This window comes from Python bivittatus, unplaced genomic scaffold (genome assembly GCF_059951505.1).
Source record: "Python bivittatus isolate LINGU-HERP-01145 unplaced genomic scaffold, Pbiv_v1 ctg000340_np1212, whole genome shotgun sequence".
NCBI lineage: Eukaryota > Metazoa > Chordata > Lepidosauria > Squamata > Pythonidae > Python > Python bivittatus.
The window spans coordinates 14,368,182-14,395,402 of record NW_028277056.1 but is presented as its reverse complement, the minus strand read 5'-3'; the positions used below and the strand labels follow the sequence as shown (position 1 = coordinate 14,395,402).

Genomic DNA, 27,221 nt, shown 5'->3' with positions numbered 1-27,221 from the left:
GCAATTCTACTATATAGAAGGGGCCGTGTTGCTATTAACAGACAATTGGATTGACTCCTCAGTGCCACTGATTCCAATGGTCTATTCTAAGTATGCTGAAGCTTGAACTAAACATAATTCTGTTTCAGAACCTGCTGGGAGAAAATCGAGGTAATCAGTTCTGCAATCTCTCTTGGCAACTGGTTGTACAAGCTATTTTTCTGTTAGGAGATTTTTCCTGAAACTCAGTTGGACTTTTTCTTCATGTAATTTAAATCTAGTATTCTGTGTTCTGCGTTCTGGAATAAGAGAGAACATATTTAATCTTTCAGGTAATTTTAAGAGTGTGCTATCCCATTTCTTCTCAATCTTATTTTCTCACTTCTGGATATATCCAGTTCCCTCCATCTCTGTTCATAGGACTTGTTTCTGGTCCCTGAATTATCCCTGTTGCCATTCTCTGAATCTCTGTCTGTCTGCCTCTGTCCCTTTTAAAATCCCTGATTCCCAGTCCCTGAGATGGGCTGATTTAATAGAAGAATAGAACTATCAAGTCTTATGATAGTTCCAAAGAAGGAGCTATTATTCATTAGTCAAGACATCACTTTTCACTTTTGTATTCATTATTTTACTATTTGCTTTCAATTTACAATTGCTATGTACAGACTTCAGATGATGAGCATTTACGGTCTTTCAATTAACCTTCATTACTGTGGAAACAGACGTTCTGAGCTCTTCATCATATTTTTGAAAAATTCAGGCTAGTGCACATGGACAGCAAATACAATTGAATTAACAGTCTGGTGTTTGTTTTTAAAGTCTTTTGATCTAGAATTTTAACTGAGACACTTTTTTTTCCCCATTGCAGTTGGATAAGAGCAGGGGTGCCTTTTGATTCAAGGCCAGAGAAGGTGAAGCTTGCATTAATTTTGCAAAACCTCACTAAAGGGGACAAAAATATTTCACTTAATCTTGTATTGTATGGAAAATCTCGTATTGCAGTTACAGATGCTGGTGCATTATATGAAAGTCAGCCAATTCCCAGACCTCTGTCATTCTTGTGGGTGCAAGGGGTGCAACTGAGAGCTGAAAGATACTGTAGTAGCTTGAATCTGGGGGAAACTGTGCCTCTATATTTCACAGAAAAAGATAACAAAATGCTTGATTGTGTATAGCATCAGATGAGAAAGCACTCTTCTGATGCAGTGTTATGGACTTTTCTGACCTCAGTGGTTTATACTTGATGAAACGTAAACAATAGCCAACCGAGTCCAACAAGGGAGAAAACATGGATGAAGAGATGTTTCTCCCTAAACTAGAAGACTGATAGTTTTTAAGCCTGACAGTTTTAAGCTTGATAGAAGCTTGGAATTAATACCCTTAAAACTCATGGGTTTATACCCATGAGGAGTTATGCTTCTTAGATAGGGATTCTTTTGCTTGTCACAGAGCTCAGTACTGAGAATTGCCACATCTGAGATGCAAAAATCAGGCAACCACTGCTGTGAAGAGATATGAAAAAACTCCAAATGTTTGATGCCATCTAATAGCCCTCCTGATTTTTGCGGCTCAGATCTGATAGCCCTGCCAGTCCCATGCATATTCCTGATGTTGGGTAGTAGCTCAGCTGGCAATTCAGTCTCAGAATGGGAGCTTATTACAACCTGTGGGAGAGGCCTGAGAAAAGATATCTAAGGGAATAGAAGTTTTTTGTTCTTTTTCAGGTAGTACAGGAATAACTTGCTGGTCTAACAAAGTCAATTATCAATGTTATTTCAAAGAAGTCATTCACCATCTCAGATAATGCTGCTTTGGAGCAACAAGGTTTGGCCTTCCCATAAGCAAGTATGAGTTTTAATTATTATTGTATTTGATTGTGTGATGTTCTGTACTGTACTTTATTACACAGGTCATTATCTGTGTAATAACTATCTATTTCAAAAGTATTTGAAAATGTATATGATTCTGCATGTAGACATTTAATTAGGAATAGGGTCTCTTTCTCATTCTCTCTCACATTGTTTCCATAAGATTCTCTCTATCTTCTTCCAAGAATTTAATATATGGGTTTCTTTGGGGGATATGGTAACAGGGCAAAATTATTTGATTCAGTCCTATACCTTTAGGAGATTAATTTAATCTCAGATAAGGAAATCTAAGAATGATATAGGGGTTAAGAAGTTGATCTAGAACAGGGGTCCCCAAACTCTTCAGCTCATTGACCTCTTCATGAAGTTTCAGATTGTTCATTGACCCCCAAACATTTATTATATGAAAATAATTAAATAAATACCACTTTAACTAATATCACTACTAATAATAGTAACAATAATAGTAACACAACAATAATGGATATTCCCACAGACCCTTGGAGGTTGATACTGACCACTTTGGAGAACCCTGGTCTAGAATGAGGAAGACCTATAACTTGCAAGGAATGATTTCAAAATCCAATTTTTAAAATTAAATTAGTTAAGTCATTTTATATTACTTACTTAAATACAAGTAAGTAATATGAAATCAATACAAATATTAATTTTATGGACTCTACCGTGGATGACTTTTCTAGCTCTTCCCTTGACTGTATTTTAGTGAGCAATATTTATTTTTTTAAAAAAGAAAACCATAAACTGCAGGTGTGTTTATGGATGGTGCTATAAAATAATATTCAAACCTGCTTAAAGTTCATCAGAAAAAGGAAAAGCCATCTGAATAATTTATTCTGTTGTAGATCTTATATACACACACACACACACACACACACACACACACACACACATATAGACAGAAATACCATTCCCTCCTGGGAAGACATTTACAAAATGTATTTGATGATAACATTATGTTTCTAAATAGAACCTCACAGTTATAAGTTTCAATACGTAACTAGTGTTATGGAGTCAGCTCTGAAAAATATTGGAGCAATCAAGGCAGAAATAGATTGGCTTTCCAAGCCCCCTTGTACTGACTTTCATACTGACATAAGTAATCTGGGCAGTAATGCAATTTTACTTCAAGTCTAGTTTGCCACTGTTACATTCTTATGGCTTCAAGAAAAGGACTGTCGGAAACATGTGGCAAGCCCTCATGTTAAGATTTATATAAGAGATAAAAAGAAAACGTGGGAGTGGGGGGTTCAGCTGGAAGTTGTTTGCTGAAATTTGATGGGAAGGTGCAGAAACCATTGAAATATGATAAATCATTTCTGAACATGTCACACTCTCAGATGTCTTCAGTGCAATGGATCCAGAAGGGAGGGGAAAAAATCAAACATACCCTCATGTTTGAAGGCCTCTGGGAACTGCTCGGGGTTTGTTGGTGGGTGATAGGGTTGCGGTGACCCATGCCAATCCGGAGAGAAGATGCTTCCCATGGCAGGGTAACTTGGCCGTTGCCTGTTCTTTGAGTTAATGGCAGAGGAGGAGTAAGATGATTTGAGTCTTAAAATAGCAGCGTATGAAGCAGGGAATCCCGGAATAGCTGCAGAGTATTCTGGTAGGTTGGAAAAAAGAAAGAGAAATGTAGTTCGAATTGGAGATAAGAACACTCATCTTTTAAAGGATTCAGCTTCTTAGGCAACACAAATATGTCTTCCCATCAGGATACACATAACTTGCATAACCAGATCTTCTACTGAAGGGTCTTGGGTAGAAATGGGATTCTCCTATTTGTCAGAAAGAGGGGCCCTGATAATCATTTCAGTGTGAATGATCTCTCTCAATCTGTTCTGGGGAGGACAGAGAAAGAAACTGGAGCCTTCTGAAAATATGTGCCCTACAAGTGAGATTGCATCCTTCCCTCGTGTCAGTACTGATCTGAAATGTATAAGATTGGTTCTACCTTTGTAGGTTGCTTGGTCTTTCTCTTACACTCTTATAAACTCATACAGCCCCAAATGGCGGAGCAGAAAGGCCACTTGCCCTAAACCTAATATTCAAACAAGACCTCAAATGTATGAGAGAGGTGCAAAATGTTTGGCCCTCAGATTGTTGCATTTTGAAATCAGTGTTCTGATACTCTGACCATGAACCAGATACGGTATGTGTTTAGAAACTTTTGTTTCATGGATGGAACAAAATGCCACTTGACTATTTTTGAGCTGTGTTTTGAGAGTTCAACTGTTCTAGCTCTGTAATTGGGCTGTTTTATATCCAGCTCTCTCCAGCCTAGACAGTTTGGACTGGATAAAGGCATATGAGAATGAAGTTTTAAGAGGAAAGAAGCATTTAAGCATATGGCCAGACACAAGGTGACTACAGACAGCTGCATGTTTGCCAGACTGACTGGTAAGCTACTGCCTTTAAAAAAAAAAAAAAAAAAGATGGGGAACTTACAATGCATGAGAAAGGATGGATAGGTTGCTCCTACAATATGCTTTATTATGCAAATGTATAATACAAAAGTATATATGTTTGCATGCATGGAAGTATTTTGCACAGTTGTAGCTAACAAGGCTAGGATTGTATAAAATCCAACACTGACTGGTTTGTTAAGCTTAAGTGTGCATGTGTACCCTGTCCATGTTTTTGTGTTGAGCTTCAGATGCATTTAAAATGGCAAAAATGCTAAATTGGTATGAGTTGATTTATTGAGCATTTCGTGTATGCTATGTGAATGCTCTTGTTTGGTGATAACATTATGAATACAATTAAGATGTGCGGAATCAAAACGCAGGACTCAAATGCAAAAGAATCAAGGCTTCACTGCAGTGTTTATTAGGGTTCATGGGAGACACCCTCCTGCAGGCAAAATGGATACTCTGATATTTATACAGTTCAACAAGAAAGGGAAGGGGAAAGAATGCATGCAAGCATACATCAGTAAGCAATAGATCTCAAGTTACTTTCTGCCCCCTTTCTTATCTCATCCTCCTTCGAGACAGATGCCTTGTGCATTTGCCCCTCTTCTTGTCTACTATCTTCAAGGAAACAATAGCCTTACTGAGAGGAAGAAACAAGTTAGTTTAAGGGGCCAAATGCCAGGAGGAACTGCAAGACAGATGCCTTGTTTATGGGGATGTTTGTGATAAGACTTTGAGATGAATCTTTTTACAACCAGCCCAGTTCACACCAGTTGGATAAATTCTTTACAACCAGCCATCTCCAAGGGTGCTGCCCATTCCTTTATATTTCAATTTTATTAAGGCGATCCCATTCATCTGAGGCCTCTAAAAACTTCCTTCCTTCACCCAGAGATGTATATTCCTTACAGAAGCATCAGTCACTCCTGTTTGCTTGTTAATTTATTTTGATTTTGCAGCTGGCAGTTACCTCTATGTGGAAGTAACAAAGGAAGGCTAAAGTGATTAGTTGCTATCTTTGTCCTGTATTCTCTTGGCTGAAGCACAGATGGTTTATTTATCAAAACTATAAAGACTTTTATCGGTTCTTTCGACTGGGAAATGGGGAGGCTTTTGGATAATAGATTTTAATTTAAAGATATTTTGCAGTAGGTAACGGCAGGACTGCATTCCCAATGTTTTCTACAGGCATTTATTTTAATGTTTTAAAAATGTTTTACAAGCCACCCACTAAGCCAAAATTTTGGCAGTTTGGATAGAGATGGCAGCACTCAGTCTGCTGTAACATCCTACACAACTTTGTTGGGGTGAACAATAAGAAAGCAGCAACTGTTCCTAAATTGCTGTTGTTTCCTATGGCCAGAAGATTCAAAATGTTTCAAGTTTTGTTCTGACAGATCACAAGAAACTTGAAGTGTTCTGACATAATGTTTTGGGTCAGAGGGTTTGTTTGGAATTTCTCTGCACACCCCTAAAATTTAGGTGATGGTTATTTATTTATTTATTTTGAAAGGATTTAAAATGTCTCATTTTTTTTTATTGTTGTGTGAGTTTCATCATCACCATCATCTTCCAAAGTTGAAAATAGCTCAAGTCTCTGTGGTTCTCTATAAGGGCCTGCATACATATGTATACCATACATTTCATATTTATTTATTTATTAGTTTATTTCATGCTTGGTAGTTGCACAGTCTATATGCCATTGAGCTATCAGATACCATGGAATTGTACATTCTGCATCAATCTTAGAGAGTGTTTGGTATTTAAGAATTTAGACAATATTGGAAAGATGTCAAATATGGTAGATAAAAATTATCTTCAGCCAGGCGCAGATGACAGGAAGCTGCACTGTTATTCACCATATGTGTATGTGGGCCTTCAAATCAGTTTCTGTCTCCTGGCAACTGCCTGGACAAGTCCCTGCAGGTTTCTTGGTAAGGTTTTTTGGAACTGGTTTGCCATTGCCTGCTTCCTAGGGCTGAGAGAGAGTGACTGGCCCAAGGTCACCCAGCTGGCTTTGTGCCTAAGGTGGGACTAGAACTCATGGTTTCCTGGGTTTTAGCCTGATGCCTTAACTACTACATCAAATTGGTTCTCACCATATACTCAGTATATTCTACCGATAGATATTTCTGTCTGCCTGCCTGCCTGCCTGCCTGCCTGCCTGCCTGCCTGCCTGCCTGCCTGCCTGCCTATCTATCTATCTATCTATCTATCTATCTATCTATCTATCTATCTATCTATCTATCTATCTATCTATCTATCTATCTATCTGCAAGATGTGTTGCATATTAGCCCCAACCCAACTCTAAGGAACTGAATTACTATTAAACTATTTAAAACTAATACTATTAAGCCTACAAGAATTCATTGGAGTCGAGGGGACAATAAATTCAAACAAACGTACTGATATATAAATAATATCTTCATTTGAAGCTTTGCTCCAAGTAACTTTCCTTTTTGAAGTCAAATGGTTAGAACTTAAGAGCAGGTCCTGGGCAAATATTACAGACAATTCTCCCTAGAATGATTGCTTGGAACTTAGTTTATACAACTTAGAAAACAAGTGAGAATATTTGAATTTTTCCCATCTTTTGTAAGTTACATTGCGACTATCATTTCTTGCATTTTACAGTAGTTTGTTATTATTATCCCATATGATTACAGGTAATGTTATTATCTCTATACAGTATTCTACCAGGAAAGGAAAGGAAAGGAAAGGAAAGGAAAGGAAAGGAAAGGAAAGGAAAGGAAAGGAAAGGAAAGGAAAGGAAAGGAAAGGAAAGGAAAGGAAAGGAAAGTGTGGGGGTTAAATGATCCCAATGAATAAAAATAAATAAAATTGGCAACTCTCTTAACTGCCAATTCCTTGCCTCTTATCCCTTTCTCACATCTTTGAAAACTGATTTTGGTGGATAAGCAGGAGAGAAAATAACAGCAGATGGGGCTGCTTAAAGCCAAAGTTTCTTCTTAGTAATGAGCATTCCCAGAACTTCCATCACAAATGAGACTTTTCACTTATGGGAAACTGGGAAAAATCAACAGATACAGCTCCTAGAGTTCATCTTAAGGTTTAAGATATGCTCAGAACGTCAGGAATATATCAGCAGCAACAATATTATTTTCATTATGATAAGCTACAGAACAAAAATTAAAAAATAAAGCAATTAAAGAGAAAATTAACACAATATAGTAATTTATAAAACTTAAAACATGTAAGGAAAAATCACATGTTTGAAAGACTACACTGAGGAGGTACAACTTGATGGTTTTTTCTAAAAGCAGAACAAATGCAGACCAACTCCAGCTCCATAAGGAATGACACATTCATTTCCATACATTAGAACCTTGACAAATGGACCTCTGCTTGTAGGGCTATATTCAAAACCTTTCTGAAGTTTAATGCTGAGTAGATAGAATGTTCCTCAAGCAACATTTTAGGGCTTCCAAGTTTAAAACCAACACCTTAAATTGACCAAAGCAGTGGACAACAAGGGCAGATATTTAAGGGTAGATACATATATTATCATATAGCAACCTTCTTACTGCAAATCCATCAACTAAAGTTTCTGAATCCTCTTCAAAGATAGCTTCCATATACAGGGCATTGCAAAGTCTCAGTCATGTTGCTATTAATACCTCTGATGTATATATTTATGTATTTGTAATATTGATAAACTGAGCTCCTGACAAGCTAGTCTGTGGCCATTTGCAACTGTTGTTGCATTTGATCAGTTCAAGATCTTAGAGCATTAAACATAATTAACTAGACCTCCTCCTTGCTACCACCACCACCACCATCAATTGGATGTCCAAGGATAACTTCTGATTAAGGAGTTCTCCCAAGTGGCAATCTGCCCCTTCAAGGGGAGCATAAATCCTCGGAACTGGTATATTAATCCCTTTTATTGCACAGCACGGAACATTTGATGAAATGAGGAAATGATGGCAGGAAGGTTAGCTAGAGTAGAACAGTTGAATGGAAGTCTGCAACCTTTGAGGGCTTATGGGCACATCTGGAATTTTGAGAACACTTTGTAGGCTCCGCCATGACATGGTTGCAACAGAAGGGGGTGCATAAGAATCCACAGAATGGCTGGATAGAGCCAGTCACAAACACCTATGGGCAAACTGATGACATTTTTTCCTGACCTCCAAACATGCTTCATGCTTACATCTTCCCATTTGCTTTTGTCCCTTTTTTCCCCCTAGGCAAGCAAACAGTTTCTATCAAAGCACTGCATGGTAGCCACCTACAATTTTTTGCATCCTCTCCAAGGATATTCTTGAGAATAAAAGTGATGTTGGAAGCTAGTCATCTGTTATGCAGCACGACACATTCTTTTGTTAAACCAAAACTTTAACAAAACGTTTTATTAAACTGCAGCAGAAAGGCTGGAGAATACCAAGATAGTGGGTCTCTAGAAGAAAAAGAACCGCGCTAAGCTAAAACTTTCCAGACTTTAATAAACTTTCAGAAAATGCTCAAATAAATTGAGAAGGTTCCACTCTCTGTTAAGTGGAAAGAGAACCAGGCACCTACTCTAAATTAAGCAATGCTGAACCACTAGTTCCATTTCTTGAAAGCACAGCCTTCTCCATCATCCCATATTAAGAGACAACCATTTGATCCTTATGGCCTTCAGGGAAAACTGGAGGATCATTACCCATCTAATACACTACAGCTTGCTAGGATGAACTCCCCCCCGCCTTAATTAGATTTCGATTCTTCAATTTCTCTCAAATCCCCCTCCTCCGAAATACTCGAAGCAGATCACAGCACATTTCAAATAAAATATAAAGTGTTGATTTTAAAGATGAGTTACAGGGTTCTGTGGAGCCAGAGAAATACAACCTTCAATTTCAGCTCACACCTTGATGAGCTGAAATTTATGAGCCCAATAGTTATGAGCAATGGAGGGAATAATCTTCAACATCTGTTCAGGTTGATATCCAAATTCTCAAATCCTTGCAGGTTATAAAATCCAGTCAGTATACTGTAGGATTTTAATGCTTCAACATGGATAAGAAAGAGTTAAAGCAGGGATCATTTTTATTTTGCACCAAGACATCTATTTTCTGGCTGGAAAGAGGCGAAGCATAATAGAGCCCTATACAAGACTGTATGGGTCATCAGGTTCACTACCCTCCTAGATGCAAGAAATCAGGGCTAGAATGTTCCAATTAAACAAGACAGACCAATTATTCTGCATTTTTCCTACCAGTTCCCACTGAACTTGATGAAAGACAATTTCCTTTAGTATTCTTTCAAAAGAAAGAGAAATTCACATAGGTGGAGTGTGATGGTGTTGCACTTGTTTACCTGCAAAATGATACAAGAATTGTGGGCACGTCCTGCCATTCATTATATTTTCCAGCAGTTCTGTGGCTTCCCAAGGAGCAAACAATTGTTAGAGAGGCCCTCTGCACACAGCTCTTCTTGGATAGGAATAATCCAAAATAAAGGATAGACAATTTTTGGTGTCCAATACCACATTTAACATTCTGAAGGAGCAAGGGTCACATGTGGTGATGTTTTTTTGGAAGAATTTGGAGATCTCAGTGTTCCCCCCTTTTAAATGTGATGAGTTGGGGGGCACATACAGTCTTGGGGCCTCTTGAGGCCCACCCATGCATTAGAACTAGTTCTGTACTATTGGGATAAATAGGAACGTCCCCCCTCTCCAAAGATAATATCAAAGGAGCACTGATTTCCTATCTACATGAGGTTTACCATAAAGTGTAGAGTAGAGAAATACAATATCTTCTGCACCTTAGAAATGGACTTCTTTCTTTGCATTGGACTGATATGGGAATATCAAAGTTCAGTGAATCAAGGGTAACTACTTTCTCAAAACCCAAATTTGGAATCTTATCCTTTTATGAGCTCCTATATGTTGACCACTCAGCCTTGAAATTACATCCTATCTTTCTGTTCTTTTCTTTTATCTTAAGCTTTGTTTGCTTCCCAACAAAATGAATTATTTAGCTTTGTAATGTAATACTGTTGGACCAATAAGAAGAACAAAAAAGAAAACAGCAGTCGTCCACTGTGTCATGCTAAAAATTAAAATGAAGCATACAGCAACTAGAAGCCCTGACAGAATTCTCTACCCAGTAATATAATTTCTGAGTAGTTTTCTTTATAATAGTATCTTCCATTGTCTCTTGATAGTTTTTTTAAATCATATTTTGACAAGATATACACTGTCCCAGAATGTACTGCTGGTAGGTTTATAGTAATTTTCTATTTGGAACTGAAAACTAAGCAAACATCTTCCCCAAAATGACCCTTTTTGGTTTTCTGTTTGCACATTAACACTTTAAGAGCAAAAACAGTTCCTCCTTTGATTGTACTAGAAAGGCTATACTGTGATTTTTATGCTGAGTTCAACGTAGCTTATATTATTCCAATTCCAGTTCTGTTCTTCAGGAAAGTTAGAATAAGAATAAGAGAAGAAGAAAAAAAAATCTGGATAGCAGGGAAACTGGGTCTAAGTTTGGATTGCAGAGCAATTTATATTAATCCATGTTAAAATAGAAATGTTTAATCTTGCTAAATTTTTTCCTGACTTTTCTTTTTTAAAAAAAAAATGGGCTTCCCCTGACTGCAAACAGTGAACCACAATATTTTAATTTTATCTGCTTATTTGTTTATTACATGTATTATCCTGCCCTTTCTCATTTTGCCTGCAAAAAAGGATAGAGAAATCCTTAAAAATCCACTTAGTTACATTGCCCACTTTGGAACAAATTCTCAAATTCTCCCCGTTCCAGATTTTTATTATTAAATCTCGTCTTGTAAAGCGCTAAGGAGGTGATCTTGATAGAAATATGCAGGAACCATTATCTAGGTAAGGGGAACTGAAACATTATTTGAGTCCTGGAAACCTCCCTGATTCACTCGTTTATAAAAAGGAGGGGAAGAACAGCACAATAAACTTGCAAGATTTTGTTATTACAACCAATCTCAATAATGTGTAGGTCTAATGTCTCTGTGGAGTTGATTTCCTAATCTGATCTACCTAGTGGGATTGGCGCATCTCTACTTTCTGCATGAGCTTTACTGTGTGTTTTTTTTTAAGCAAAGAAGAATGAAAAGAAAGTTCTAGTGATATCTGTAGAGTTCAAAACCAGGAAGTTTTGTAACAACAAAACATAATGTTTGTTTGTTTGTTTATTATTCAATTTGTATGGCTGCCCATTTCATCTAAGCAACTCTGGATGGCTCACAATCCAATAAAAACAAGTTCAAAACTAATATACTATTCATCATCAATTTAAAACAGAAAAGCATAATCAGCGGCAGAATTCATCCTGTACTAGCTCAACACAGCCATTGTAAGAGCATTCCACTTTTAATGCTAATTTAAAGCCTGGTGATAATATTTCCCACTACATTGCATTAGGAAATCTAGTTGCTGACTTTTCCAGTTGCTAAAGTGCTCCTCCATTGGATAATGTTAAAAATGCCATTTAATTTAACAATGCCAATTTTATACCACTCACGAGGATTCTGTGTTTCTAGTGACATAGATTCTGTTGAAAAATGGCTTTAGAAATGTTTAATAAATGAGGTAGAAGAAATCCTTTTGCTTAAATAGAGTTTTGGAATATGCAGTCAACACCAACAAAGAGTAGAAGTTGGATTTGCCCCAAAGCAAACCAATTTCCACTTCTCTTTCCCTAAACCAGTCTATAACCTCATAACTTGATATTCATTTCCTGAAACAAACACCATAATTATAAAATACTTCTCTGTGGTGCAGTTTCTGTTAATTATCCACTTTCTTTAAATTTGTGTGTGGGTGTGCATGTGGGTGTCCCATCCAGGGCTAATAAGTAAATTCTTTCTGAGTTCCAAAAGACTGATTTAATTTTGCTTTTAAAAGTCGTCTAAGTAATATTAAATCAGGTCTTTTGGAAAACATAACAAAGTTACTTAGTCCCTTCCTTCCTTCCTTCCTTCCTTCCTTCCTTCCTTCCTTCCTTCCTTCCTTCCTTCCTTCCTTCCTTCCTTCCTTCCTTCCTTCCTTCCTTCCTTCCTTCCTTCCTTCCTTCCTTCCTTCCTTCCTTCCTTCCTTCCTTTTCTACTTTTCTAGGGCTGTTCTGGCCAGGACATTACTTGCAGATGGAAGAAAGACAGAGGTCTCTGGCAGGTGTAGCCAAAAAAGTCAGAATGGTGGCCACAGTGGTGCCATCAAAGCTCTGCTTTTTATAGGGCTTCAGTCACACTGTTGTAGCCCCAGTCTTGACTTTTTTAACCACATCCTGCAGATACCCCTGAAGGAATATATCTGTCTTTGGAGAATTCCTCTGTTATGGTTGGTTGCACAGTCAGCCAGATGTTTAGACTGGATTTGGCATTTTTATCCACCTATCAAGTCCTTCCCAAGGACCTGGGATAGGCAGATGTTGTTCTTTGATGGTGTTAAAGGTATTGTTGCAGGATGTAAGCTGTTCCAAGTCAAGCTGCCTTTTGCAATTGACTGATGGCGATTTAGTCAATGCCGATGGTGTTCAAGTGGTGCTCCAGATGTTTTGGAATTGTACCCAAGGCACCGATTATTACTGGTACTACCTTTGCTTTCTTTTGCCACAGTTGTTCTACTTCTACAGTATCTGCAGGTCTTTATATTTTGTGATTTTCTCCAGTTCTTTCTCTTCTATTCTGCTATCTCCAGGTATTGCAATGTCCACTATCCAGACTTTTTTGTCTTTCTTATCAACAATTGCTAATCTGGGGTGTTGTGTGGCAGGTGCTTGTCTGTTTGAATTCTAAAGTCCCGGAGCACTTTAGCTTCTTCATTTTTCATTACTTTGCCTATTTTGTGGTCCCACCAGTTCTTGCTTGGAAGGCAAATGTTATTTTTTGCAGATATTCCAATGTGGTCCCACCAGTTCTTGCCAGTACCAAGTGTTACTACTTTGTTATGCCATTGTTTGTAGTTAGTCTGTGCGATTTTCTTGCAGCAGCTGACTAGGTGGTCCACTGTTTCTTCAGTTTCTTTGCAGAAGCAGCATTTGCTGGCTGTTGCTGTCTTTTTAGTTTATATGCTTTTATATGCTTTTGTTATTAAGGCTTGGTTTTGTGCAGCCAGAATTAGTCCCCCTGTCTCTTTTTTCAACTCTTCTCCAGCTCTTAGCCATTGCCAGGTTTTGTTGTTATCTGCTTTGTCTCCTAGTTTTTTAAATAATAATAATAATAATAATGATGATGATGATGATGATGATGATGATGATGATGATGATGTAATACTTTGCCTTGCCATGTCTCTTTTCTATTCTTCATTCAGTCTTTCTTGTAGGCCAGTTTGGTCTCTTCAGTACTCAGAACGTAAGCGTAAGTACACGTTCATGGTGTACTAGCTTTAGTGCATCCATCACTGTCCTTCAGATATTCTTCCAATGCCCTTTTTTCTACTATAACTGTCTGGTGTACTTGCAACATTTTATGCCCACCTATGCTCCTTCGTAAGTAGAATCTGTCAACGTCACTGCATGGATGAAGGGCATGATTCATTGTCATTATTTTTCTGGTCTTTTTATCCAGGGCTTTTAGTTCAGCTTGAGTCCAGCCCACTATTCCAGCTGTGTATCTAATGACTGGAATTGCCCAGGTGTTAATTGCCTTGATAGTATATCCTCCACTGAATTTGTACTTTAAGGTCTTCTTCACTCTCATGATGTATTCTCTACTAACCTTCTTCTTGACTTCAGTGTGCTTGATGTTGTCAGCCTGAAGGATGCCCAGTTATTTGTAATGATCTTCTTCATCCAGACTCTTGAAGTTATTTCAGCTGGGCATCTTGATTCCTTCTGTTTTCACTATTTTTTCCCTGTCGATGATCAGGGTGGCACATTTGTCTAGTCCAAACTCCATTGCAGTATCTTGGCTATATATTTGGACAGTGTTGAGCAGCGATTCTATTTCAGAGGGTGTTTTTCCATACAGCTTCAGATTGTCCATGTAAAGGAGGTGGAATAGCCTGGCAGATGTTTTTGATGTTCAATATTATATTATTATTATTATTATTATTATTATTATTATTATTATTATTATATATTTGTCCCATGTGTGTGTGTATAAACTCAAGATGGCAAACATAACTAATAGTCCTGCCTCTTATTTTCCTCACAACAACAACCCTGTGAGGTTAGGTTGGGCTGAGAGAGAATGACTGGCCCAAAGTCACCCAGCCGGCTTTCATGCCTAAAGTGAGACTAGAACTCACAGTCTCCTGGTTCTAGGCCAGCCCCTTCACTACTACACTGAACTGGCTCTCTATCCTTGGATTTGGGGCACTATTCATTTCTTCCTATCTCCTGGCCTTTAACTAAGGATGCATTTGAATTCATTTTTTAACATTGCAAAAATATGTATTTTTTGTCATTTCTTTATGTTAAAATGCACATTGATATGAACTTAGCCCCTTTTTTTTAAGTGCATGTTGCAAGATTTTGAAAAGGAGGAGTTCCAGTGCATCATTTTAAAATGTAAATAAATTCTGCATCTGTATTTTGAACCAGTTACATATTACCCTATGGCTCATTATTTTACATTGAAACTTTAGTTAAGGTATTTTGTCAAAACTGTTTCAGAAGTTCATGCATGCATTTCTAAAATCCTACCTAGCCATATACTTTCTGATAGTTTAGGAGTTTCTGAAATTTAAATGTGTAATGGAATGTGCAGTCATTCAGCTGTTTTGGGTAGCCTCAATTCTTTATGTTATTACATCAAATGTTTTGAAAGACTGTTTAATGGTAAATTTATCTAAAGTATACCTCTTTCTGCCCAGGTTGCTCCCCAACCCACCCCCCATCCCCAACTTAAATAACTTTTCCTGTCAATTCTGTTTCTATGATTCTGTCATGCAGAAAACATCATTTTATTAGGAAAAACCAGATAGTTCATCACTTGACCCAAATAATACTGACTGTCTTTGCAAAGAGGAGTTTGTGATGCTTCTTAATTTACTTACTGTTTTGATGCCAGTGCAAAAAAGCATCTGAAATCACTCATTTGTAGTTACATAAATCTGAGAGAAGGAGGAGGAAGAGAAGAGAAAGAGGAAGAGGAAGAGGAAGAGGAAGAGGAAGAGGAAGAGGAAGAAACAAGAACTTTTACTGGTATCTGCAGATAGACAACTAACTTGTAAAATAACTAGAGAGGAAGATTTCTATCTCCATGTTCTTCATTATAAAAATCTCTCCATACAATCTTATAATAAGGAATAAAATTAGGTTTATTAAACTATTTGTGATGATGAAATGTGTGATTACATTTGAACAGAAGGAACTTTGGATGAGAATGGATTCTAACAGGTCAATATTCCTTCCTAAGTCCTATAGAGTTCTCAAAGAGAAATACTCAGAAATAAGGCATATTTCTTGAGAGTTAGATCATTAGCTCAAAAGATATTGACAATTCCTGAATATTCCTTTTTATGATCAGGGACCCTGTGCTTTTTTTCCTGGATCTCTGAATGCCTTTTAAATAGAAAAGTGACATAAAAATATTTTAAAATAAATTAATGAACTGAGACCTTGCTCACTTTCTGGACTTCTGTTTTTGTTCAGTCATTAAGTCGTGTCCAACTCTTTGTGACTCCATGAACCATATCGTGCCAGGCCTTCCTGTCCTTCACTGTCTCCCTGAGTTTACTCAGTGATGCTATCTAACCATCTCATCCTCTGCCATCCTCTTCTCCTTTTGCCTTCAATCTTTCCCAGCATCAGGGTCTTTTCCAAAGAGTCCTCTCTTCCCATTATGTGACCAAAGTATCTGAGCTTGAGCTTCATTATCAATCCTTCCAATGAGCAGTCAGGGTTGATTTCCTTTAAAATTGAGTGGTTTGACCTCCTAGCCGTCCAGGGGACTCTTAAGAATCTTCTCCAGCACCACAGTTCAAAGGCATCAATTCTTCGGTGGTCAGCCTTCTTTATGGTCCAGCTCTCACAGCCATTGGACTTAACTTCCCTTTTATCAAAGCTTTTTTTCTGATATACTATGTCCTTCCCTGTTTCTCAGTCTACTGATGATGCCACAATCTTTATTTAACTCAGTTAATTCTGGGTGCCTGCCTCCTGAGACCTGCCTCAGAAAGAGGTTTTATTTAAAGTCAGATCCTCCAAAGCACCCTATTTTTGCTGGTCCATTTTCTCCTTCTGAATGTGGAGGATAAGCGTCCTGCTGCCTAGGTGAGATAGGAAATTGAAATGGGCTGAAATGTTGAGGCCATAAATGGAAGCTGTTGCTTACTTCATATTACAAGGCAGCCAAGGAGTTTGCTAGTTTAAGTACAAAACAAAGTCTCACACCTAGTCATGATTTAAGACTTACCACAAACTCCCAGCCTTGTAAAACTGTTTGATACATCTATGGGACTTTGTCACATTATGCAGTTCCCTTAGAGGAATACAAAGTGCTAGTAAGCTGGGAGGCTGCAGAAAGTTATATGCTGTCTGCATATGGAAAAAATAATCTATTGTTGCTACAACTTTCTAACTTTGCCCCGAAAAGAGAACTTAGAAAAGTACCGTGTAGCCCCCCTTCTCCCACATCATTCCCCAAATCTCCAACCTCTATACTGAGCTGATAATTACAATCCCATGCTAGTTTTAATTCCAGGCAAGCTTCCCATTTATTCCTTCCTTCATAGAATTTGACAGCTTTTTTTCCCCTTAGGATTTGTATGTTTGTGAATATGCTGTGCTAAGCTTACTTACCACAAGCCCTGCATTGTACAGGAGAGTGACTTCCATCCTATAGATTCTATGGTCTCTGGGCTAAGTCACAGAGCCCAGGCAGAGACCTACCCCTTCTCCAAATCTTCTTCCATGATGACTGTTTTTCTTACTAAGATTCTTTCTCACAGCTGAGTTAAGATCCTTGAGCTGGTAGGAAACTATACAAGCATAAAAATTTCTACTGCCTCTGGTGATCCTTATCCTACTACAGGCATATTGTTGGCAAATATAGCTACCTGAAGATTTAAGGTGGTACCAAATCTGTTAAGAACAGGAATTGGTGGATTCCCCTGGCTTTTTCCTCCGTTTCCCGAAATGTCACCAGGTGATGGAAAATATCCACCAATGGTGCTAGGGTCAGGGAAAAGTTGAATTTTGACAGATGGATAGAGTGGCAGGTTTAGATTTCTGCCAAAACATGGTCCAGTTTTGCTTAGGGGGGTTCAAAGAGATTGTTATTATCAGCTGATAGGTCCTTTTGAACAGAGGTTTATTAATATCCCAGAACAGTGCTATACCCATGTTCAAAAGCAACTCAGACAACAGCTAGCTGATGCAGAAGCATTATGCCATGAAACAGCAAAGAGAGTGCCACCTCTCTCTTTCCCATCTCACCATGCATCCTCTCCACCATCCCCTGCCCAAAGCAGAATAGCCCTGGAAGACTATGCTTGGGAACCAGAGGGGTGAGTCCATGGCTGCACCAATCCAAAATGGCCAATAGATGCTTACTAATCCCACCTCTTAGTGGTCATAAGACAGCCTTTGTATGGCTAGGAACTAGCTGAAGGCAATATCTTGTTTGTGCTGTAGCTGGATGCAAGTGAAGAACATTCATTCCCTGTTTCTCTCAACATGGAGACAAACAGCCTTGAGGGTGGAGTTTGGTTCAGTGAGAGGATCTCTGGAGGTGAAATTCTGCATCCAATCTCACCTATGCAGAGTTGGTGAGGCAGAAGCCAGTGGTTCCCATAGTAGAGGGAAATGTTATGTCAGTATAGATTCAGTGCCTTCCAAGGCAGTCAAGGAACTAACCAAACATTCTATGATATGCAAGGACAAAAGGAAAAAGCCCAGAATATAAACCGAGGAATATAGGCTTTGATTTTTTGTCCTGCAGTATCTTCTGTGTGAATATATAGCTTCATTTCTATCTTTAATAGTCTCAACTTTCTTGCTAAATCTTGTCTGTGAGCCTTTTGCTGACTAAGCCAATTCCTGAATAAGCCAAGATGAAGAGCTGAGATTTAAATCACGTCTAGTGAAGAATGACTATCGAGTTCATCAGGTTCTGTGGGAACATACCATGGATTAGATTCCCTATTCCTAATATATGCAAATAATTTTATCCTCTGAATATAGCACTGATGACATAACCAAATTCAATGGGAAGATCAGCATTTGGGGAAACCCTAACGTTTGTAGGAACCCACACACAGACACACACACGTGGTTTTTTGAGGGGGGAAAATTGCCTTCAGGGATTATAGTGTGGCAAAATTCAGATTAGGTATTTAGTATGTATGTCTCCCTTGTTTTGAGTGATAGATATATAACTGCTGAATTTTAATATTTTTCAAGAACCATTATGCCCATGTTCTTATGAAGGTGGCTTGATATATCAATTCAAAATACACATATTGGATATTTATTTGTTAGATTTATCTCCCACCTTTCCTCCAGGTGCTCAAATTGACAACAATAGTATCCCCTTTTTTGTAACAACCCTTTAAAATAAAAGAGACCATGACTGGTCCAAAGTCACCCAGGGAAATATTATGGCTCAGGGTGGACTTGAGGATCTCCTCAATCATAGTCCAACATCTTAACCACTACACCATGGGGGTAATCCTTCTCCCTCTAGTACATCATAATACCTCCTGCAGGAATCTCTGAAGTGTTTTTTTTTTAGCCATATATTAATATTTCCCATCTTTTCTGGCAAATTTATCATCAGTTAGTTTCATTGTTGTTGATGGAAGCCCAGCTATTTAGCCCTTGCAACTACTCACAGTTTGATTTAGACATAATTCACCAAAACAAAAAACAACAACAATAACAAAACAACAACACCATAATGGGCACTGCAGACCTGTGGATATTCTTTCTGGTTTGAAGAAAATTCTCATTTTACAGATTAGAATTCAGATTCCCTGAATGATCTCATTTAATATGTCAGAGATGAGGAAGAAACATCAATTCCATGTAGCCCTCAATCAAATAATTGCAGGTACAGATGAGGTACATTGGCAGTTTTGTATCCAGAATACAGGAATATCAAACTTATATGGTGAAAAATCATATATTCTGCTAAACTCCATGAAGCTGCTGTCCATTCTCAGGGCTGATAGCCCTACCCTATATCCTTGGTAGTTCGTTCCCCTGAACCCTTCCAGTCCCAGCTTCTGAGCAGTTCTAGCATTTGTATTTTCTACAACGACCCCAATATGCTTCTATAAAATGTAAAATGTCCTTTGAGTCAAAGTCAGATCTTCGTGACTTCATGGACGTGCCACAAAACATTTTCCATGGGATTGCCCTTGCCCTACCTACTTTTTGAAGACCCGATGGAGAGAACTGCAGTGTTCATAAGCTGAAGCATCTCCACATCAGCCACAGCTAGTCATAGCATAAAGCAGAGTGATAAGTTTTCCTCAACTAAGAAAGCTCCAAGGTACTGTGAGACATATAGTCTATCTCATGCCAGTCACCCTTCTGCTCCTCTTTTCCAGGACATTTTTGGGAAGAACCATCTTCTCCCTGACCTCAGGTAGCCAAAAGTAACTCAATGCTCATCTAAGACTCACATCTGATCTATGATCAGAAATAAGAAAAATCACTGAGGTTCACATTGATAAACATTTATTTTGGTTTAAACTCTTCTTGAGAATACCAAATAAATCTGGAAGTTGGAGGGATGGGGTACTGACCAAGCTTCCCCTGTTCATGCTCTCTAAACAAAAGTCATGTAATGAAAATAAGCAGTAAACAATCATCTCTACTGTGAGTGTTAAATGGATGAAATTGCATCTTTAGCAGGCAACACCTTTCTTTTTTGCCACCGTTCTTTTCTCTCGCTTCACAATCCATGGGTTTTCCCCTCACCAAATTTAACACTACGGTACACTTGAGTAAAGAATTTTTGATTTTCTAATTGCAAGAGATGACTTCTAAGGAACAGTTGGTCAGTGACTAGGATTCGATGACATTTACTGGTTCTCTAATTAGAAAGGACTTTTGCTTATAATACTTGCAAATGTGACCTTCACTTGATATGGGCTTTCTTCCCCATCCTTGTCTCTTTCCCCCTGCCACCCAGCTTCACTACTAGCACGCTTAGCTAAATGTCACTAAAACTCTAAGAGACAGTTTTTCTCCATGTTGCAACTTTTAATTACGTTGTTTCCCAAGGAAGTGCCTATAATGTCCTTGCTGATTCAAAACAATCAACCTGACTTGACGAAGCATCGAGCTGAATACTGCAAGTCCTCATCAGTGCTGAAATAGAAATTATAAGGCTGTGCAAAGTTTCAGCAAATGCCTTGCTTGGACCAGGATTTGGGCAAAGCGTCTCTTCAAATTTGTTTTGTAAAGCTGCATGTGCTCTCCACCCTGGTTTCTAAAAGCACAGTTGTCACATTGCTTTGCTAGGTGCTGTTCTTAGGCCTTGCCAAGAGGTTCCTGTAGCTGGGAACAGTTTCTGCACATGACTTTTCCACTCAGCTAGTGGAAATGAAGGATGACTCTGCGGAGGGATGCAAAAACCCCACTATGGGGAAATGTGTGGCCTCTGTGATGTAAAACACTTCCTTAAAGATAAAGTAGAGAACAACATTGCAGCATCTGGGCCACTCAGCCTTTAAAAACATCAATTAAAAGAATTGAACCTAAATCATAAACAAGAAGGGAGGAGGTGTTGTCTAGGGAGCCTGGAGCAATGCCTGTGAGCAAGCTGGTGATCTAAAGGACTACCTGGTTCACCAATTTTTCAAGACAAAGCCTATCTTTAGAGAGAGTGAGCCAGCTGTTTCTTGTTGGATACATCATCCCCATCCTCCAACGTTGTCCTTCATGGTGCAGAATAGAGACGGGATCCACTAGTGTCTTACTTTGCATCTCTATTTTGCTTATATATCTAAAAGGTTTAAAGCTGGAACAACCAAAGGCCACTCCCTTTGGGATCGGCCATGCTATGCCCATAGTATTGTCTCCATTGACCCTAGAGATAAATTCTTGCCTGTTGTTCATGTCTCTCACTCTCCCTGTTTTTGCCTGCCTTTTCTCCCATTTGGCTAGTTGTCTTTGTATTTTCTGCAAGTGGGGTGAGTGCTTGTTCTGATCTGGATCTTGCATTGTTTGATCCTGGATGCAAACTAGACTAGACGTCGCCCACAACAATTTTCCAATTCTTCTATCATCCAACCTTGATCATTAAGAAATATTTTAAATTACTCAAATAATGTTGTGCCATGGTAGTTTTGCTCCTAAAGAGATGTATTTGGGAACTCTTCTCCCTTAGTTCTGAAAGGGGTTTCACTAGCTTGGACTCCTTGGGCAGTTTGCACAGAGTGCAGATACAACCATATTATCTCATATAAATGAGCAACAGCTATTTCTGGATTATGCAAAGTCATCTCATTTAGTTTTAAGAAAGAAAAAGCAATAAATGCACTTTATGAACCAGTTGGGTAAATGTGTAGTGATACTGCAAAAAATAAAATGGGATAGATGGTTTCACATAAATTTAGTTAAATATCTGTGTGTGCTTATCAGATATATATCTCCTTTTATTGCTACCTGAAGATTTGCATTATAAAAATGAAATGTTAGTATATATGATGAGGCTATAATTTTGTCTTGGTGTTTTAATGACAAAGAAAATAGCTTGCATGCATTTCTTATGGTTTAGGTTACCTTGAAGCTATTAGACGTGTTGCTGATTAAAAATTGCTGTTTTTTTTTTTTAAGACTCATTTTTTTTTTTAAATGATACTTTACAACTCTAGGTTTGGAGCATTTGAAGCCCATATGAGATAAGGAATGAGAGACCTGAAACAATTAAAGAGCCATTTGGACGTAGAAAAGGAAACACCAGAGGCTGAGATGTTAAACTGGATGTTGGAATTAATTATGTAGGTAACAATTCCAGCTCTCAAAAAAATAACCACTGGGCATGTTCTGAGTAAACGAATGAGCTATATGTTGGAAATAATGGTTAGATTACCATGCTGTGACTGAGGAAACCGGGGTTTAAATCTTTCCCCAACTATGAAGCTCACTCGATGACCTTGGGCCTATCAGAAGGCTATTTCTCCACTAATGACTTATAGCATCTTCTATAGTGTCACTAAGCCATCCTTGAGATGATATAAAGCTTGTTGTTATTTTGGCATAACAATAGTTGGATGACTGCAGCAGATGCCATAAGTCATTGGTAGGGATCCTGCCTTAGTCTAATGTACCTAATAGGGTTGATGGAAAAGTAAATTATCAATTGTTCTGATTTAACGACTCAAGTCGGAAGCTGCTTCTCAGTGACTGCCTAGCCACTGACTCTTGACAAGGGTCACAAGAAATCTAAAAAGGCTTCCTAAATTGGTGGTACTTTGTTCAAACATTGTGTGAGCCTTAACTTTCTGAGTTCTGCTTATCTTCCACTTCTTCATAGTGCACCTGACTTTGTTTGCTTGCTGTGGTTCATGTCAATTGTTCATTGCCATTGACCCATTCCTGGAAGAAGTAAGCTTTCAATACCATAATGATGATGATGATAACGATGAAATGATGATAACAATGAGCAAGCCAGGTAGAAAAGAAAAAGCAAAACAAATAAAACAGACGGTTTAAGGACCAAACCAGGGCCAGGATGATATGCAAGTAAAAATTGGAGGACAAACCAATGTTCAAGTCCAAAGACTGCAGGAATACATCATATTTTGTGGAACTCTACCTTGCTTAACCAAGGCTTAGCTGATTAGGAAAATCCAGTGATTAACCAGAATGTATAAAGTCAAAAGGGCCAGCTTGGTTTAGTGGTTAAGGCACCAGAAACCAGAAGACTGTGAGTTCTAGTCCTGCTTTATGCATGAAATCAGTTGGGTGACCTTGGGCCAGTCACTCTCTCTCTCAACCCTAGGAAGGAGGCAATGGGAAACAACTTCTGTAAAACCTTGCCAAGAAAAGTACAGGGACTAGTCCAGGCAGTCACCAGAAGTCAAAAACTGACTTGAAGGCCCACACTGACTTGAAAGCCCCCCCCCCCAAAGTTAAAGGCTGAGAGACATCATGGCGAAGGCTACCCACCTTGTCATGGAGAAGGCTACCCACCCTTAAGGCAGCCATTCATTGATTTGTCAGGGAGCCGTGAGCCACAATATTTTCCAAGAACTGATTATCTGTTGCAGGCAAATTGACTCTATATAATATGCAAAGTGGTATTTAAGTGGGGTAGGAAACCTGGTGCTAAATATTTTGGATATCAGCTCCAGCAATAAAGGCTAATGGCAATGGCCTATTGGAGTTTTAGTAAAAAATATCTGGAAATTGCTTCAGATCTATAATCTATAGTGACATTCCCTATGGTGATAGGAGGATTACATCAATCCAACAATTCATCCATGCATACAAACTTCATAAAAGAGTAAGAGGAATATTTCATTCAATAAATTCTATCCTGAACTGGACTGTTAGAATCTTTTGAGATCCAGTTTTGCTTTTACACACCCAGGATGTATGACTGTGATAGCTTTCAGAATATTAAAAAGAAATTATTAAAACAAAATAAAGTAAAATAAAATAAAAGAAGCAGATTACATGCCTATTTTAAATCTTGCTATGTATTAATTTTAAAAAAATGGGCTGGTAAACACTAAGACTCAGTATGATCCTATCTGAGAAAGAAAGGATACATAAAGTGGTGAATACATTGAAAAATAGCAGGAAAAAAAAAATTCCGTAGTTATTAGCCATGTGGGGAAGACATTCAATTTCTCTAATTGTAACCACGAGCAAAATATGCAAAGGTCGGCATATCAGTTGTTGATTCCTTAATATCAAAGGTAATAAATAAAACATATGCAATGATTGGTGATTGGATAATGCAAGCATTTAAAAGCCTGGAATGAAATATGCAGAGGTGATGAAACAATTCACCTTTTCTGATTTAGTCTCTTTCTCTCCTTGTAAGACTGTGCTCTTTTACTTTAAGCACATTCCCTTGTACTGCCTGGACTTTAAGTAACTTTCCATGCTGTGGTTTGGTGTCTGCTAAATATTTCACCATGTTCCATTCACCTTGGTGTGTATTGTTAAGACCTTTCTGTGGCTTAGTCTTTCCCCCAGGAATCCCATAAATTAATCATTGGATGTGTTGTCAGCACTGTGGGAGATGCTTGTAAACAGCTTTTGCTAACACTTAATTAAACTAACCTTTTACTTGTGAAGGTTGAAATCCATTCCAGTTCATGGGACCAACATTACATATCAACCCAGTCTGTTTATTTCAGGTATTTATATGGATCTTATTTCTTTAGGGCCTGGACAGCCTCCAAGTCATGCAGCTCCATGGCTTTAAGAGCATTGTCTCAATGCTATACTAAAATTATAGCAAAGGTGATATGATTGCTTTTTCTGGTAGGGCTGCATGAGGAATTTAATATATAAGTATCAAAGTGACACCAAATTGAGAGAGAAGCAGAAGTCAGAAAATGATTGAGAGAGTTGCACAGGAGCAAGTAAGCTGATATCAGTTGAAGCCAGACAAGGCCAAATGACAGTTGATAAGGAATGAAAGGACCACCAAGCAGCAAGTTTTACTTAACCTAGTCACAGGAACAGCCAATGAACATACAGGATATGACAACTGAAGTGATGTGTGATGGAGGGCTGCTGGCACAAGTTAAAATGAAGGTCTGTACAAGGACCTGTCTGAAGATATCATCTATGTACACAACCATTTTACCAAATGCTCTGTCTTCTCCAACACCCCTTACATTACCTGGTCAGCACTGTACTGGATCTTGATGAGTATGAATGCAAGAGTAGGTGTAGTAATTGCTATCAATAAAGCTAGGAAGTTAACAAAGACCCTCTTTGTGCTGTGTTTTTGAGTTCTCCACTGTTGCATAATATCCCAAAGTTCAAATCAAGAACAAAACTGGAGCTTTCACTGAAGTTGAAAGGAGTTTCTGGATAGTTTGCGTTTTGATTGGTGCCTGTACTTTCTGACCACTGGACTCCCAGGCCCATACAAGCTCATCATCCTGTTCCTGGATCTCCCATTCTCTGTCTGGCTACAAAATTTGTGATGTAATTTTATCTTGACAGGCTTTTCTGAACAACAGAGAATAATGCCAGGGGGTTGAGGGAATTTGGCTTGGGTGTTTCCTTTTATTACAAAACCCCATTCCTCACCATCATAGAAATATCAGGGGTACTAGCAATTTTTGTCTTTTCTGACATGAAGTGGGGGAGTGGTCATTTCTGCTACCAGAAGACTAACATTAATTCAAGAGTTAGGGCAATAAATGAAGGACGATATTTGCTCTCCCCTGTTGGTCGGTTGGAAGGAGTGCTAGTTAGTTCATGGTGATCTTTGCCAGAATCCCAGGGGTTTGTTAGAATGATGAAATGATGTCACAAGGTAAGCTCCTTCCCTTACATATACATATGCAAGGTCACAATGCATGTACAGTAGGAGCAGAATTTGTGTCACAATGTCACAATAGTCACTGGAAGGACACATGAATGGAAGTTGCCTTGGATATCTTAGACTAATTACTGCCCAAATGTTGAGAGGCAGTTTGCAGCTGAAATAAATTAAAATATATATTTAGAAAGAAAATACCTGTTTGTAGAAAAAAGCTACATTTAATGCTGACCCCAATGCTCTTTCTATGCTGTATCAATCATTCTCATTTAGTTGGATGGAAAAAGAAATGGATTTCACTTTCATTTCAAAGAAACAAAATCAGTGAACTCTATGGGTGGTGGGTGAGATTTATTCTCATCTTAGTTACAAGTAGTCCGTGAGCATTGTATCTTTCCTTTCCAGTAGACTGCAGTCTCCTTGGCATCCTACACTAAAATTAAATCCCAAGAGATTTTATAAGGGGATTCCAACATATCCTGGGAGATTACAAAACAGAGAAGAAATGTGTAGCAGGAAAATCCAGTAGCTCAGGAATCACATATCTGCAAGACCAACCATTCAGCCTGATATGATCCAGGAGAGAAGATATACTACAAGCCCTCATTTGGGATTCAGAAGGAGACTCAGAAATGAGATTACTTTGCTACCCCCCATATTTTGGAAAAGTCCCCCCACCAGGAAAAATGACTCCATTCCTCTTAATATTCTGGAAAACGGTTAAGAACTTGTTTCTCCTTGGAACTGCTAAGATTGGCATGCATTATGAGGAGGCTCTTCTTGGTAAGTGAGAGAAGGCCCTGTGCGTTGAGTGCTAGGTTGTTGGATATTTATTGTGCATTGATTTTATTTTGTTAGATTGCATTAGGATTGTATTAGATTGTGTGAGCCACTTCAGTCAAGTGTATGCAAGCCCTTCATGTGCTGGAAGCAATGTATAAGGAAGATATAACTATCAAATAAATAAATAATTTATCATGATCAACTCAATACACGAGGAAGCAGCAGCAGCTTCTCCTCCTACTGCACACCAAGCAAATAAGGTCAGAGTCGCTGAGAATCGGGCAGCATACGAGTTTAATAAATTATTATTAAGGTTGGTTTCACAGTCAGCCAGTTTAGACTGCATGATGATGATGATGATGACAAAAAAATCTAAAGCTTCGTGAGAAGTTAGAAAAACAAAAGTTTCCTTTGCAAGGGAAGAAAACTTCAGGGGATATTGGAAGACAAATTTGTTACAGGATGGAAGAAATTACAGGAGAACTGACACGGAGATATGAATATGCCCATTAACCAGGCACTCATTTTGTTTCCAAGAGAAGAGAATATGTGTAGCTCAAGGTTGAACTGTGGAGTCCTTGGTGCTCTCTGAGCTCCACAGTCATTTTTTTTCCTTGGGGAAAGTCTAATGAAAATATTGAGGTTTTGTTCTACACCACATTATTCTAGAACAAGTTCCACTGTGAAATTTCATTTCAGAAGACTAGTTATGAGAAGATAACAATGTCTCACCATATTCAGTTCTGTGAGTAGGTCTTA

The 27,221-nt window shown here is 38.3% G+C and overlaps 1 protein-coding gene across 1 annotated transcript in view; it reads right to left on the bottom strand.

Moving 5' to 3' along the window:
• Window positions 1-27,221, bottom strand: part of CNTN5 (contactin 5) — a 723,666-nt gene that overhangs the window by 276,820 nt on the left and 419,625 nt on the right. The window contains exon 5 of the mRNA XM_088140604.1: window positions 3,256-3,471. Within this exon, the coding sequence (XP_087996730.1) occupies window positions 3,256-3,471 (216 nt within the window). The remainder of the gene's footprint in view (window positions 1-3,255; window positions 3,472-27,221) is intronic.